Source organism: Leptosomus discolor, chromosome 20, assembly GCF_034619465.1.
Source record: "Leptosomus discolor isolate bLepDis1 chromosome 20, bLepDis1.hap2, whole genome shotgun sequence".
Classification (NCBI taxonomy): Eukaryota; Metazoa; Chordata; class Aves; order Leptosomiformes; family Leptosomidae; genus Leptosomus; species Leptosomus discolor.
Window position 1 is genome coordinate 6,506,713 of NC_141410.1, and position 14,300 is coordinate 6,521,012.

Genomic DNA, 14,300 nt, shown 5'->3' on the forward strand with positions numbered 1-14,300 from the left:
AGAATTAACACCACCCAGCTGATCTCCAAGAAGCCAATTATTACACCCCACTGACCAGGGCCAGAGTCCACTTAATACCTCCTCCAGGAAGGATTAATTCTGAAGTTAAAACTAACTCTGGGGTTTTAGCTGATGAAAATTGTAGCAGGGAAATTAGGAGACATTCAACAGTGACTCCAAAAGGCAGTGAAAGTGTCCCGCTGTTCCCTGGAGGATATTGCAAGTGCTTGGTCTGGGAAGTATTTCGCAGTCAGTGGATGTTTGCCCCATGAGCAGACGCGGTGTCAGCTGAGAATTACAGGTAAGGGATGCGGGCATAAAGCAGCCTCTCGGAGCGATGCCGGAGAGCAGCCTGTCCTAACACACCAAGAGCAACCGTCAATCTCTTCCAAGAGGGGCAGGAACTGGTGCTACTGGAACTCAGAAGTCAGGACGAAAAGCAGAAAGAGGAGGTACTGCCCTCCCGTGGTCAGCTCCTGAAGGCGCTCTAGGGAACAACCACACTTCTCATTTCCACTTAACACCCTCCATCTGTCAAATATGAGGCTGAGCTTCTAAAACTTTAGGGATTGTATCTACTATTTCAGCGATGTGGGTTTTTTTTTTCCTCCTCACATCAGCATAAGTTCTGTCTCCTCAGCTCAGTTCAGAGGCAGAGGAGTTAGTGTTAACGTTTTGGGAAAGAGTTAAAGCCAAGCACTGTTCACCTGCAACCCCACAGCAAGAGCTTAAAGGCAGGTTATTCTAGCCAGCCCCTCTTGGTCTGTTCCCTAACTTTTTCCAGCTCATACCTTAGCCTGTTGGACCCTGGAAACTCAAAAACTTACACCAAGTCCAAAATCCAGTCTGCCCAGATAGATTTGTCCAATATCAGCTTTCAACAGAATTTAAATTAGAGGCTGGATCCAGAAAGCCTGAGGAGCTATTGCAGTTCCTGGCTGGGTAATGTCTACATAGAAGAACTTATCTTTCCCTGGCATTGGAACTTTGCCCTGAGGGAACCAATGACTACTGCCAAGTCACAAACTGAATGGAAAAACCTGCAGCAGTCTAGACAGACAACAATTGACAGTGGGACAGACACCAAAAGGTCAGTTGGAACGGGAAAACAATTGTTATAAGAAAAAATAAATAACTTTTTTTTTTTTTTTTCTTTTCAGAGTCGTGCATAATCACTCAATTTTTTTGATTTTTTTTTTCTTTCTCTTTTTGTTTGGCCACATGCTACTAGTACGATTCTCGGACAAGTGAAAAGAAACAAGGTAGGGTTAGAATACCTAGAAAATGTGCTGAAGGAGTCGGGAAGGTAGGGGATGTTAAGCCACAGGATTACATACAAGAGAAACCGTCAAGAATCACAATGAGAAAATGAGAGGTAACACTTTATCTATCAGAAGGTGAGTTAGGGAGAACAGATGAGAACATTACATGGACTCAGTACTTCAGCTGGCCCGTGCGTCTTCGAGCCAGTTTTGACCTGTGCAAGAAAGAAGTAAAAAAGTATTTGTTGAATTCTGGAAGTTTATTTTTCTTCCCTCCCCACAGTTTGTCCACTTTTTTTTTTAAATCCTTTTTTATCATCTCAGTTTACTCCATATATTTAGAAAACAAAGCGTATCAAGGGCTGTAATGAGAAAGACTTCTCACTTCTCTGCTGTGTTGCTTTATAGGAAGATGGGATCTTTTAAGGACTGCACTGTTAAGAAATTATTTGATGCTGTACAGTAAGAGCTTAGTTTTTAATTATTTTTCTTACTGAACGCAAGAGCTTCTGTAGTGTAGTAAGATCTTTCCAGGAAGCAGGGGATGTCTGCGACCTGTGTTAAAGGGAAGCCTTGATATAATAATTAAAGAGAAGTTCAAAAACAGGAAGAAAATGAGAATTCCTGCTTTAGCTCACAATGAAGAGAATGCAAAGGCAGTCCAGACCCACCTGCAGACAGGCAGTGAGAAGCATTATCGGTTTGTAAAACAGCAACACAAGGAAACCCTTTTGTGGCCTCCAGTCGTGGTACACCTGAAGCACCACAGGTTCAAACTGGATACACCTGCTAAGGATGTCACGAGCCAAAGCCACGGCCGCTGCATGCCCCGAAATACAGGGTTGGTTTGATTTTTTTTTTTTTTTTTTGGTTGCCCACCCTCCTCCCTCCTTCAGTTCCCCCACCAAATTCTTCAGAACAAGATTAAATTCTGTGACAAACTACATCTGCCTCCTTGCTTAGGACTATCTCACTACCTTGATGCTTTGCAGCACTGTCTGCCCGCGAACTGCCTCTTACCGTATTGTGCCAGCAAGGAGAGGGTTGAAGGCGTATAACCAGTCATTCATGTCCTTGTCATTGATGGCCTGGAGCAGGACCCCACGATGCTTTGTGCATACGCCAAACGTGTTGGGTGTCTGGAATATTAAGGACAATTTAAAATACTGAAGTCTACAAGCACAGCAGCTGATGCACACTTTCTCTCTGAGGAGGAGTTTGCTATGTCACATTCCTAAAACCCACAAGACCTAAGGTCTTCCATTTAAGTTTCACTGGTCATTTCCAGGATATCATAGCCAGTCAAATGGGACATCTTCTACAAAATATAGTTTTAACTCCTGAGTGTGGACTCTAAGAGCCGCTGAGACAGACTAGTAAAGTTAATTTGATTCCTTGCAGGATGTTTGTGTATGTTGTTTTATTTGGTTTTTCTTTTTTTTAAACAAAGAAAACACCCACCACCACACAAAGGAAACTCCACAAACCAAATCACAGAGCAAATGGTAGCAACACAGGCCCATAAAAGCAAATAAGATGTGTAACAGCAGTCAGTTTCCGTCTCTTGTATAGCTGTGTCCAAAACATAAGAAACACTGAACAAACTGGGAACTTTGTGGGCAGAATCATCAGATGCCAGACATTCTCTAAGACACAGATGTGTTTTCCTTGGACCAGAGATGACACACAGGGCGGTATGGAGGCACCACTGCCTGTAATATTCCTGCTCTATGGGCAAATAAACAATAGCTCTCAGACTGACCTTTACCATTGCCTGTTGATCCTCACTGTATTCCACCTGAGCTGTGGATAAGTTTATGATTCCTCTTTCTACAGGATCTTTGTCACTGTTGTAAATAAAAACGTAGGGACGGCGAACCACCACAAAGTGCTTGGCCCAGGAGCTGGAAAGTGGCTCCTTGAAGTGGAGGTATCCTTTCTTTGAAACCACAGAGCTGAAAAAAACAGATCAAGACAAACCCACAGATACATGGGAGTACATTTTCCCCTAAATACGGCACCCACCGAGTATCCCTATTAACTGCAAAACACTGTCTAAGATGCTTTGTCCTTAGTATGTTTTGTCTGCAACAGTACTGTGAAAGAGTTCTTCTACAGCGAGCTGAATTTTGTCTTTGAGAACCATGCAAAAGTCTGACAGAAAGAAGGACCCACAAAGATCTCTACTTCAGTGAACTTCAGCCGTGGTTTTGATGATAACAGACATTATATTGAGGTCATGGAAATCCTGTTCGTTAAATAGATGCAGGCAATGAATGCTACAGAGATCCAGTATCAACATGACCTTCATCAGCCCTGCCTCCATCATACAGGACTCTGCAGTGCTGCTACCACCTGTTTAATTGACCTTCCTCAAATGGGGCAAAGAAACTTCAAATCTCAGACAGCCCTTGTGACAGCTCTCAGGAAACCATGGTCACACAACAAGAGGAAATTTACCCTGGTCTGATTTCCTCAATATCAGGAACGAGGTTTAGGAATTCATTCTTTCCAGCTCTGGCAAGATAGGAAGTTTCTACTGCAGGAATTAGCTGGAACTGTTCCACCTCTTGACAGGGACTGGAGGCACGAGAATTTGCTTCTGGTGTCCTTTAAAAAAAAACCACAACAAAACAAACAGAGAAAGAAAAGTAAATCACAACAAACCAACTGAACGTGACAACAGAATTCGAAGTGCATCTACAGCCTGGCCTGTCTTACAAGTTCCATCCTCCAGTCCAGATATTTTTGTATGACATTGAGATCCTTTTGTACAGTATCCAATAACATTTCCCTTGAAATCTGTGGAATAAAACTTATAAGAACTGCTAGTAAGTTGTTTCCCCACTATTTCTCCCTCATTTCTCTTTCCAAACACACAGTCACAGGTTACTATGGTTTGATGTAAAACATACTACTTCATCAACACTCCTCCTCTCAGGGATGGTAAACTGGGAGGGTACAAACTACATGTCTTTCTCTAAGTAGTTACTCCCAATTTAACCAAATATATCTTCTATAGATACAGCTAAGAAAGGTAAACAGAGATTACTGGCCAAACTGGTTTATTCTGGGTTGTTGTTAGAATGTCTTTTTAACAGATCTCTGAAAAAAACTTGTGGACTCTACACACTGAAAAGGCACTGATCACTGGAATGACAAGCATCTGACTGTTCTTTCAGCACAAATGAAATAATTTTAAAAACTCCACTTCCAAAGAACAAAATGGGGAAAAATAATTGTGCAGAGCAATTGGAGAAAACAAAGGGGCTGTACAGAGAAATACCTGAAAGTAGGAAAACGGAAGAAGGGGGGAGAACAAAAAAATGCCAGAAAACGTAGCAAAGACAGATTTGTGAAGCACTGAGAAGTAATGTTTTTCTGTGAACACCCTATACTTACTTCTGATCAATTGAATTGCATCTTGAATCCACCAGAGACGGGCAGGTAGATGAAGGAGTGAGGGTAGCACTGCTGAAACTCGACACTGATGGGTCCCGCCCAATTGGAGAAATATCCGACAACTACAAGGACAAATACAGGCAAAATATTAGAGAGGAGGGTCTTTTGTAGCTAACCTTCAGTCCCCGTTAGACCACGGCATTCAGCATGCGGGAGGCTCAGATAATACAAAGGTATTTCTATCGGCCATTTCCCTACTCAGTAGTCAAATTTTTGCATACGACCATCATAAACTCATCTGGGGATGAAAATGCAATGGCACTTCTGTAGACACAGCTTGTTATTAATAATGTCCTGGACTTCTGATTATTCACACCCTGACTTCCTCAACGGAATATTAGACCATCCAGATTGAAATTTGGTGGCCCCTGTGCCTACAGTCACGAGTTTTTAAAGAGCCGATTTATCCTTTTACATAGGGTAAGTGCATGTAGGGAAAGATAGTAAAAGCATTTCCAGTCTGTTAATAAACTAGAAGCTATACTACAGCCCAAGTTCACGTTATTTCCAATTCCTGCAATGGTCTTTGGAACCTGATGCTGAATAGCCAAATGCTTCCAACAGACTGAAAAGAAGACCATTAATACGAAGCGTTTTGTCTCTTCATAATATCAACAGATTCCACAAACTATGAATATTTTGCTACTGTACTACAAATATAGCGTATTGTATTGCATGACATATTTACCTTACAATCACTGATGCTGTTGTACACCTGGTTAAATTCCCGATTGAAAGTGTGAGTAAGAAGCTGCAGACACTAAGGCGGGGAAAAACAACAACACACAGAAAAGAAATTCACATTCAGATCTTCAGAGAAATTTGAACACAAGAGGCAAGTTGCCAAGACACACTTGGCAGCTCCTGAAAGAATAAACAAATCCTAAACTGCTGAGAAAAATCCCAGAAGACAAGGGGAATAATCACTTCCCTTCATAAAATTAGAAAGTTTCGTTTACAGAACTACTAATGAAGGGGAATGAGGTACAGCCAAAAGCACAAACCTAGCCACCAGCATGGGCCAGTGAGAATGGATTATTTCACTATAGAGCAGATTAAAATGAAACTCTCACAATACTGGATATTCACCACGCTATCTGAGAAGCTCATCATTAATCTTTAATCATCTTTGGCACCTCAATTTAGACCCATGATGCTTTTCTCATGTTATACCTTAGTGGCCAGCTCTTTCTCCCGATCCACCAGGCTCTCTATATCTGCTGAGTCATAGCCACTGCTCTCACTGGGCGTCACAGCACTCTCAAATGTTGTAGTCGAAATCTGCGAGGAAATGCTGGTGGAGGTACTGAGGGTTCCACTGCTCAGACTGGGAGACAACGAGTCACTCAGGGACTTGGGGATGCTGTCACCAAGCTTTTCACGAAGCAGAAGGAAATGTCGGGTTTTTTCCACCTAGTAAGAAAAGAAATCAGTGCCATCTGCTCCAGGACGTTGCCTATTTTACAGGCACTGAATTCTTATGCATTCTGTTAAGATTCATACCAGCAAACATTTTCCCTGAGGAGAGGAGTTTACAATGGCACTAGAAGTTGAATCTGCCTCTGTTGAATACACTGAGATTCAGAGATGAAGATTTTACTCGGCAGCCAGCCACACACTTTCTATCTTCTCTGTTGGAGAATTTATTTAAATCTTGACTTTGAGAACAAACTCCCATTTGGGAACCCATTCAGCTCAGAAGGTCTCACAGTGGGTAGACTAAGGGCAAATTCAAAGGTACAGTTGTGCTTTTTGCTCTCACTTCCCCTATCTCTTTAGTCACCTCATGCAGCAGCTCCAGTTTCTCCAATTCCCACTGATGCTCTAGAATGAGGCTGTCACCCCTGGGCCTCCAACCTGCCAGGTTCTCTTCTCCTCGCACATATGCCACAGAAGTATCCAGGACTTTCCTCCTCCTCCTCTGCATTCCTAAGCAGTAAAAAATGACACAAGACATGTTAAAAACATAGCCAGAGGGAGGCCACTAAGAAACACTTACCCAATTAGCAATCTGCAAAGAACCAGCACTTCTGCTGTTTGGCTGGAAATATACAGGGTAAAAACAATCACACACCCCAAAGAGGTTCGATTTAGTCCGGCTTTCTCATTTCCTTCAGGTATTTTCTACTGACGACGATATACTGCAAACTCCTGCCCAGTCTAATTCAATACAAGAACTTCAATTGCTCGGTCTTTGAGGAAAAATATACTGATATTACATGACCTGCATTCCTTCCAAGTTATCAAGCTTGCCTCAGATATCAGCAATAGCTTCAAAAGACCAAGAGAAAACTCTATTGCTGCAAAACCAAGTCTCAACTGTGTTAGTTACGAGCCAGGTATTAAGCCCCCCAAGTCTATGACTCAGGCAAATGCCCACTTTTTCTGATAAACCTATGTTAGAAAATGTAAGTTTTCAGTGAATCTTTTCTTCACCAACGGTAAACACAGACCCAAGTCAAAAGTAAGAGCCTGTGTAAGTTTTTTATAGAATAGCCATGTTCCATTGCTCCTGTGAAACACAGGAACTGCTTCCTATCAGGACAGAAATATTTACTCCATTCTGCCTATGAAATACTTCAGTTTACAGCATCTTTATCACTTGAACACCCAGTCACTGCTTACCTGGACTTCCTGTATCTGCCATTTTGCATAAACTTAGTTCATAGATCCCAGTTACTCGATTGCTGTTCACAAGAAAGCAGAGGGGGAAAAATACCAAACTATTATTTTCAGAAATAAAGTGCATTAGCTTTAGTGAAGTGGTCCGCAAATTGGGAGTTTAAGTATAGTTGTTAGTTAAAACTACATCTGAATTCTGATCTTGACATAAAATAGCCAGGAGAGACAGCAAGATCTCTGAAAATGGCATTTCCCCCATGTTTGCACGCACACACCCCCACACCCCCATTAGACCCAGACAGCAGCTGCTGCAGCAAATTCCAGGTGAGGAATCTTATGCGCAAGCTTGAAAAATGGATCTCTCTTCCCAGCTGTTCAGTCAGAAAGAAGGCTGGAAAAGGGGTCAGTAAAGAGAGAAGCCATCAGAGCTTCACTGAAGTAAATGCAAGAAGGTACGCTCAAAACCAGACTGGAGAACTGTAACTAGGTAGACTTTCAAAGAAGAAATAAAAACTAAGCTACATTCTCCCCATGCCCTCTAAGAGAAAAAGCACACGCTGACATAAAACATTGATATCAAAATTGGCAACTGAACTTACGAATCTGGAGATTTGGAGTAGCCACTGCCAAAGAGATTGCGTAGTGATCGTGGTGGGGAAATCTTGGCATCTCGTGAGTAAAAGACCATACAAACATCCTTCGTTATCACAGCAGGCTGGATGCAGTGGTCAAGCTAAGAGAAAAGACAGTCATGAATGAGTGGCTGCAGACAACTATGCCAAGCTGTACTGCTTCGCTCTTTTAGTGGGACAGCTTTTTGAAGCTTGTTCTTGTTTGGGTCTTTGGTGAAGCGTTTTCATATGTGTTTCTGTGAAAGAGAACTGTGGAATTTCTTGATGCATCTTGTGGGTGAAGTAATTGTACTACACAAAACAACCATGTCTTGCACACAAAGCCAAGAGCTAGGCCAGTGTTTGTAACACTGGTAGTACATAGCAACCTTCACTGTTTTCAATGGATTCTCAGAGGCAAAGACAGATAAAACAAGGCACAGAGAGGTAAGAGGATCACCACTTGCACTTCACACCTGTTGCAAGGCAGTAATACCTTGACAGATGTTAACTGTGAATACATTTTTCCACCCTGTTCTCAGAAAATTAATAAGGACTTTCACTGGCTTCAGGATTCAAAATCATTTAGTCCACTATTCATCTCGGGTACACACTGTCTGCTGTCTCCAATAGTTATACTTAAGTCACAAGCAAAAAGGAAGGCACCGGTCTCTAACCTCCAGGTAAGCAGAAAGGGTCATATAGATCTTCTCTCCATACGGTGTCACTCGATTGAGGAGAAGTGAGTTATGCAAGGAGCTATCCCAAACTGCTTCAAACCGATAGAAAGTCCTGGAAAAAAGTACAGTAAAAGCTCAATAGTAAGAGTTCCTCTGCATCCCTCTCACAGGCCAGTGTAAAGTATCTCTTCTTTGCCATCATCCACTATGACTCCCAGTGGCTTAGACAACAAATACTTGAGGCAAAGGCCTTCTCTTCCATCCCAAAATTACTTCTGCCTCAAATAGCGTGGCATAAGACTCAATTGCCTGTTCTAAAAAAGACTAATCTAAAGAGAAAAGAGGGAATACAAAAGAGAACAAAAGCTGTCGTAACACTACAGGGAAGTCAGCACTGAAGAACGGTGTTCCTAAACAGACAGAATGTCTCTCTTGCTGCAGGTGCAATTCAGCCCAGCTGGACCTCTAAAGTGCATGGGAAAATTCTTTTTTATAAGCAACATTTGTTTTACACCATATTTTAAGACTAACATATAGCAACAGAAGAGATCCCTCTAAGATGTAGTCTGATAAACCCAGCAGCTTCTGACAGCAAATCAGAACAATCGATAGGTAGGGTTAATTCTTACATTCAAGTGATAAAGATTTCTTTCTATGTCTCTAGTAGCTTCAAGTAAAAACTTGCAGGTCTAACACAAACTTTTGTAAGAGATTTCTTCAGTTTGCTACATGGGAAGAAAGGAGCTGAAGGCTCCAACATTTCTACCCCAGCAATCATGAAAGTTCATCTGTTCAAGTAAAAAAGTGAGAGTCAGCATCACACACAGGACAGCTAAGTCATCAGATGCTTTCTGATCTCTAACAGGGGCTTAGGGAAATGAACTTTCTCCTTTCTCACAGGCAGAGACTGATTTCATGTAGGTTCCTTTGGAAAGAAGTCCTGTACCCTTATTCAGGAATACAGCATGCTTTTCTACACTGGTAACAGGAAAATAAGCTATTAATTTGTCATCAACCCCATATATTTTCCCTCTCAAATCCCCTTGGTGTTGAGGTTTGCCATCCCATTTCAAGTCCAAATGATGTGGTACTAAAAGCAAGGAAGTGCTTTGAGTGTATATATATATATATTTAAAGTAAGTTACATCTCTGAAGACTTTCTGTACTAATACCCAAGGCCAACTCAAAACATAGAAAATTAAACCAAAGACAAATGACAAAAAGCAGGGGGGTGGTGGAAGAAAGAAATAAGAAAACCCAAACCAACATATGAAACGCCCTAAGAGCAGACATACCAGAAACAGAGTTCTGATCTCAGAGTTCCCAAGAATTCCCTCTTCCTGACACCAATTACACAATTCCGAGCTAATACATTGAGACACCATGAACAGTGCAGTCAAGTAATAGAATTTTGAAGTAGCATACTTAAGAAATTACTTCCAAATTACCTGCTTTATTAAAAATGCTGCAGAGAAACAGATTCTAAAGGCTAAGTAATTGTTAACTGTAAAAGCACTGTAATGTGATAATCCTTATTTGAGTTTGTTAGGCAAACAACACAGGTTGTCCTCTAACCCTTTACAAATCTGTGTTGAGTTCCTGTGTTTTCACCTTTCATCATGTCTTAGTTACAAAAGCAATTTTTTAAGCTCTCAGCAAGCTCCAAATCTACTGAGTGGAAGAAAAAGCAATAAAACCTGGTTCATCAGTGTACCTAGCCCCTGAATCAGCTCTGCACCATTTGCCAAACACAACTTCTCATCATGAAGAGAGAACACAGGTGTAAATGTTTCTCACTGCAGAACTAAATGCCTCTCTTTAGCAAAATCATTTTTGGATGAACACCAAGTGGAAGACAGTTCGCTTCAAGACAGTTACTCTACTAGATTTTGTCTAGCCAGGAAGTTAAACATACACAGTCTTGCCTGTCCAGAGCAGAACTTGCTAGAATAGTTATAGAGGGAGACAAAAACCAGAAGTGAGCAAACTTCTTACAGCGTTGCCAATAGCGCAAGGAGGAAAATGGAGCACAGAACAAGCAAAGCATGGAAAACAGGAGAGATAGGTTAAAGGCACAATGTACAGTTAGAACTGATTTTTAAGTGGATTTTAGCATTAGTGAAGGGTGGTGAATTGAGAGCATTGAAGACTTAAAGTCTTCTCCTTTTCAAAGAGGCAGAACAGAGAAAGCAGAGTGCAAACTGCCCCATACTGTGCAGTCAGCATGCTTGGCTGTGATCCAGTCTGGAAGGTGAAAGAGGAATCCAGTCTGAGCAGCTACTACACGTCTCACTTCTCTGTCAGCTAAGGTAAACTAAGAACTAGCAACCACAGGGTTAAACTTCAGATGCAAATCCAACCTAAGAACAGAGGTTGAATGCCAGTCACATGGCAGCCACTGCTTTTGTTCAGTGCAATTCTGAGCTGGAATTTCAAGTAACCTAATCATTCAGCCCTTGGTACTTCAGACAGGGCAGGCATTACAGAGTCAGAGACAGTACAAAATTCCAAATTTAGTTCTTTGATACAGAACAAAGGAATAAAATGGCAAGCACTACAAATAGGGACTGTATTCTGATGGCACATTTTGAGAATCACAAAGACTGGGTATCTTTTACATGTGAAGGGAAGTTTACCTTCACAAGTGCCCTAACTGAATTGTACCTGAAAAACCCCTGACTAGGAGGAGGAGGAGGAGGAGGTATACTACTTCTGGAAGAGCTAAGAGGCGTGCTAACAGAATTCAGTAAAAGGGAAGTGGCAGCAATACAAATGGGACATAAAGCATTCTATTTTCAAGAACCTTTATGTACAAAGGAAGCAAACAGAAAATACCTAGGCATATCCTTATCAAGAAAGAGCCTGTAAAAACATAGAAAGAGCTTCAGTTAGTGCAGCCAAAAGCAGAACAGAAAAGCAACAGCTGAGAGGAACAGAACAAATGGACTTAAAAAACCAAAAACCACACCAACCAGAAAACAAGTCTGCAGACAATGAGCAAACATAAGACATATCCCTTACCAGGCCTTCAATCCCACTCCACCACCCTGCCATGCACTCATCCCACCACTTAAACCTTGGCATTTTGGTAAGCGATGGTCAACAGCTTCACCTCACTCCCACTCACCCTTCACCCAAGTGGCCCACCTAACAGAAAACTACAGAGCTATATAGGAATTTCTTGAAATTGCTGGAGAACAGAAAGTATAGGGCTTTCCAACTTCAACAGTACAAGACTGGAAACGAGCATCAGTCCCCTTACGCTCCAGTGATACTGATCCATTAACGCAAATACACTAAAATATCCACTTCTCAGTGGGAGACAAAGAAAGGCTGCTCCGACCCCCTGCCACTGTGCATCTACAGACACTAGGTGGCAGGGAGACACTCAGTTGGCAGAGCTGCGGCCTGACTCCACCTTTAGCATCGCAGTGGTGTTTCAAAGCCCAAGCCTCTGAAGGAGAAGGAAGAAGCCATTTCAGCGCCTAGAAGGGTACTGCCTCCAGCATCCAGCAGCTGCAGCGGGGATGGGCTCCAAAACAACCCCCTCCCCTCCAGAAACCCTCCAGAGTTAAATTTCAGAGATATTCCTGCTTTGCACCAGCTAAACAGATCCTCGGAGTGGTCAAGTGACTTGGCTGATGTCAGAGCAGGGAGAGGCTGTGCCGGCAACATTCTGCTTCGCTGCCCTTTGTTGCAGACACTGAAGCAAAACAACGTGGAGTCTGACTGATCTTTGCAGCGATGCACCCTAATGAGGAGACACACGCAGCCAGAAACCTCTCAGACAGGGGCCCTGCTGTTGCCCAAACGACGGCAGTTACATGGAACAGACACGCCCTTATTAGAACTGGAGTCAATTTGTGATATATCTGTATAAATCCACAAATTATGAAGTTTAATTTACAAAGCATGGCTCTTGCTTAGTCACATGCCTATTCCAAGAACAATATAGGTATGTACACATCCATAAATCTATCACCCGAGATTGCCCTTGTACTTCAACGCTGTATTCTAGTAACAGACCTTGATGTCAGTTTAAAAGTTCTGAGTTAAATTCTGAGATTCCCTTAAGCTGTTCCTTTCCATCCTCCCTTTATGGTGCTTATACATGGAAAGTAATTAAAATGCATTATCAAGAGATCTGCCACGTAGACCAATGGACTTCAGCTTTAGCAAGAATTGTCCTCTATTTGTATGCGCTGTGCCCATGGAATTCTACACTTAGGTAGCAACATTCTCAGCTTTCCAAACATCCTGCCAATACCTCAGAGGTCAAAGAAATTTTAGATTCCTGCTAGAGTGCTCACTTTATTCACTTACCTATTGGAGCTGTGTGAAGACTTCAGGTATTTTGCAGAGATAATATTCAAAGACAGAATAGCATCCACAGCAGCTTCATCTACCTCTGCTTTGTTTCTTATACGCCCTGAAAAGGGTAGGAGGGGGAATCAATTAAAACTAAACCTGAAACACAGAAAGAATTTGTTTTCCCAAATATCATTTCAGACTATGTGATTGACAAGCAGCTGTAAGCAGAAGTTGCAAAACTTAAGTTTTTCCTCTGGATCTCTTTCAAAATCCTCTTCTCACAGCCAATACTCATAAAGACAACAGAATCTGATACAAAGAGAAATTGCAATTAGTACTTTTTCTTCCTTACATAGCAACATGCAAAACAAGGTACTCACCAACCACCAGCTCTCGCACATCCTTCCAGTGCAACTCACTGCCCTTCTCATGGATAATGGTGACTGTGATTCTACGCTGGATTCCCTGGTAGAGTTCAAAAAACCACTGGTGAAGTATTCACACACACACATTAACATCATCTATTTTGCACTTATACTGCAAAAAACAAAGCGAGTAACATCATTTAAATTAGTCTGTAACTGTGAACAAGCACCCCTGTGTTTCAGGGCCCTAAAATTGAGAGGAATATTATATTCTTGTATGTAACAGAAATTACACTTCTCCCTCCTCACTCCACAAAGGCAGAGGTTTTTTAACCTAAAATAGCCCTGAAATTGTTGCTACGCTCTCAGAGAAGATATGTCAGAGTTGACAACGCATCTGGTCAGAATTGACCACAAAACCAAGCAAATGTGTGCTCATATATTTTATATTAAAGTGTATATACCAAGAGACGTTACTAGAAAATAGCAACTACTCATGCAGATATTCTCCTCCTTTGTCACATGCATCTGTTGCAAGTCAAAATATAGTAAAACTCTGTAACAGCTGGGAAAGTAAAATTGTAGAATAGAAATAAACACCACATCTGAAAAATTCCCCAGGTGTCGGTTGCAAGATTCCACTCTTCCAAACGCAGAAGACAACTACCCATGGAGAAGGTGCTTTGTGTGTAACTGTTTCAGAAGAAGCTGAAAGATGTTTGCCTGTATTGTGGATTTGGGAATGGAATTACAGAGGCTAGAATTACTCTGGTTTGAACTGGAAGTAACTGATGAGGACACTAATAAACCCAGAACTGAGTAACATTTTTATTAATTTTTTTAAGAAAATTATTGGACTATGACTATTACTCCTAAGCTGTAATAACTGTTCCTATCATTTCAAGGAAGAGAGGAAATGCAAGTCACAGGTAAACTCTATGAAAAGGAACCAAGAATTTGAGAGTAGAAAAAACATAACATAAACCT

At 41.7% G+C, this 14,300-nt stretch overlaps 1 protein-coding gene across 4 annotated transcripts in view; it reads right to left on the reverse strand.

Annotated features, from left to right (window-relative positions):
- Positions 1-1,401: 1,401 nt before the first annotated feature.
- KIF1B (kinesin family member 1B) overlaps positions 1,402-14,300 on the reverse strand; it is an 86,404-nt gene continuing 73,505 nt past the window's right edge. For all 4 annotated transcript variants that reach the window (XM_086476353.1, XM_086476352.1, XM_086476350.1 and 1 more), the window contains 13 exons: positions 13,329-13,413; positions 12,961-13,066; positions 8,635-8,749; positions 7,946-8,079; positions 7,350-7,411; positions 6,508-6,653; positions 5,898-6,137; positions 5,413-5,484; positions 4,665-4,786; positions 3,723-3,872; positions 3,025-3,217; positions 2,283-2,401; positions 1,402-1,477 (listed from right to left, as the gene is read on the reverse strand). In XM_086476353.1, the coding sequence (XP_086332479.1) occupies positions 1,435-1,477; positions 2,283-2,401; positions 3,025-3,217; positions 3,723-3,872; positions 4,665-4,786; positions 5,413-5,484; positions 5,898-6,137; positions 6,508-6,653; positions 7,350-7,411; positions 7,946-8,079; positions 8,635-8,749; positions 12,961-13,066; positions 13,329-13,413 (1,587 nt within the window). In that variant the 3' untranslated portion in view covers positions 1,402-1,434. The remainder of the gene's footprint in view (positions 1,478-2,282; positions 2,402-3,024; positions 3,218-3,722; positions 3,873-4,664; positions 4,787-5,412; positions 5,485-5,897; positions 6,138-6,507; positions 6,654-7,349; positions 7,412-7,945; positions 8,080-8,634; positions 8,750-12,960; positions 13,067-13,328; positions 13,414-14,300) is intronic.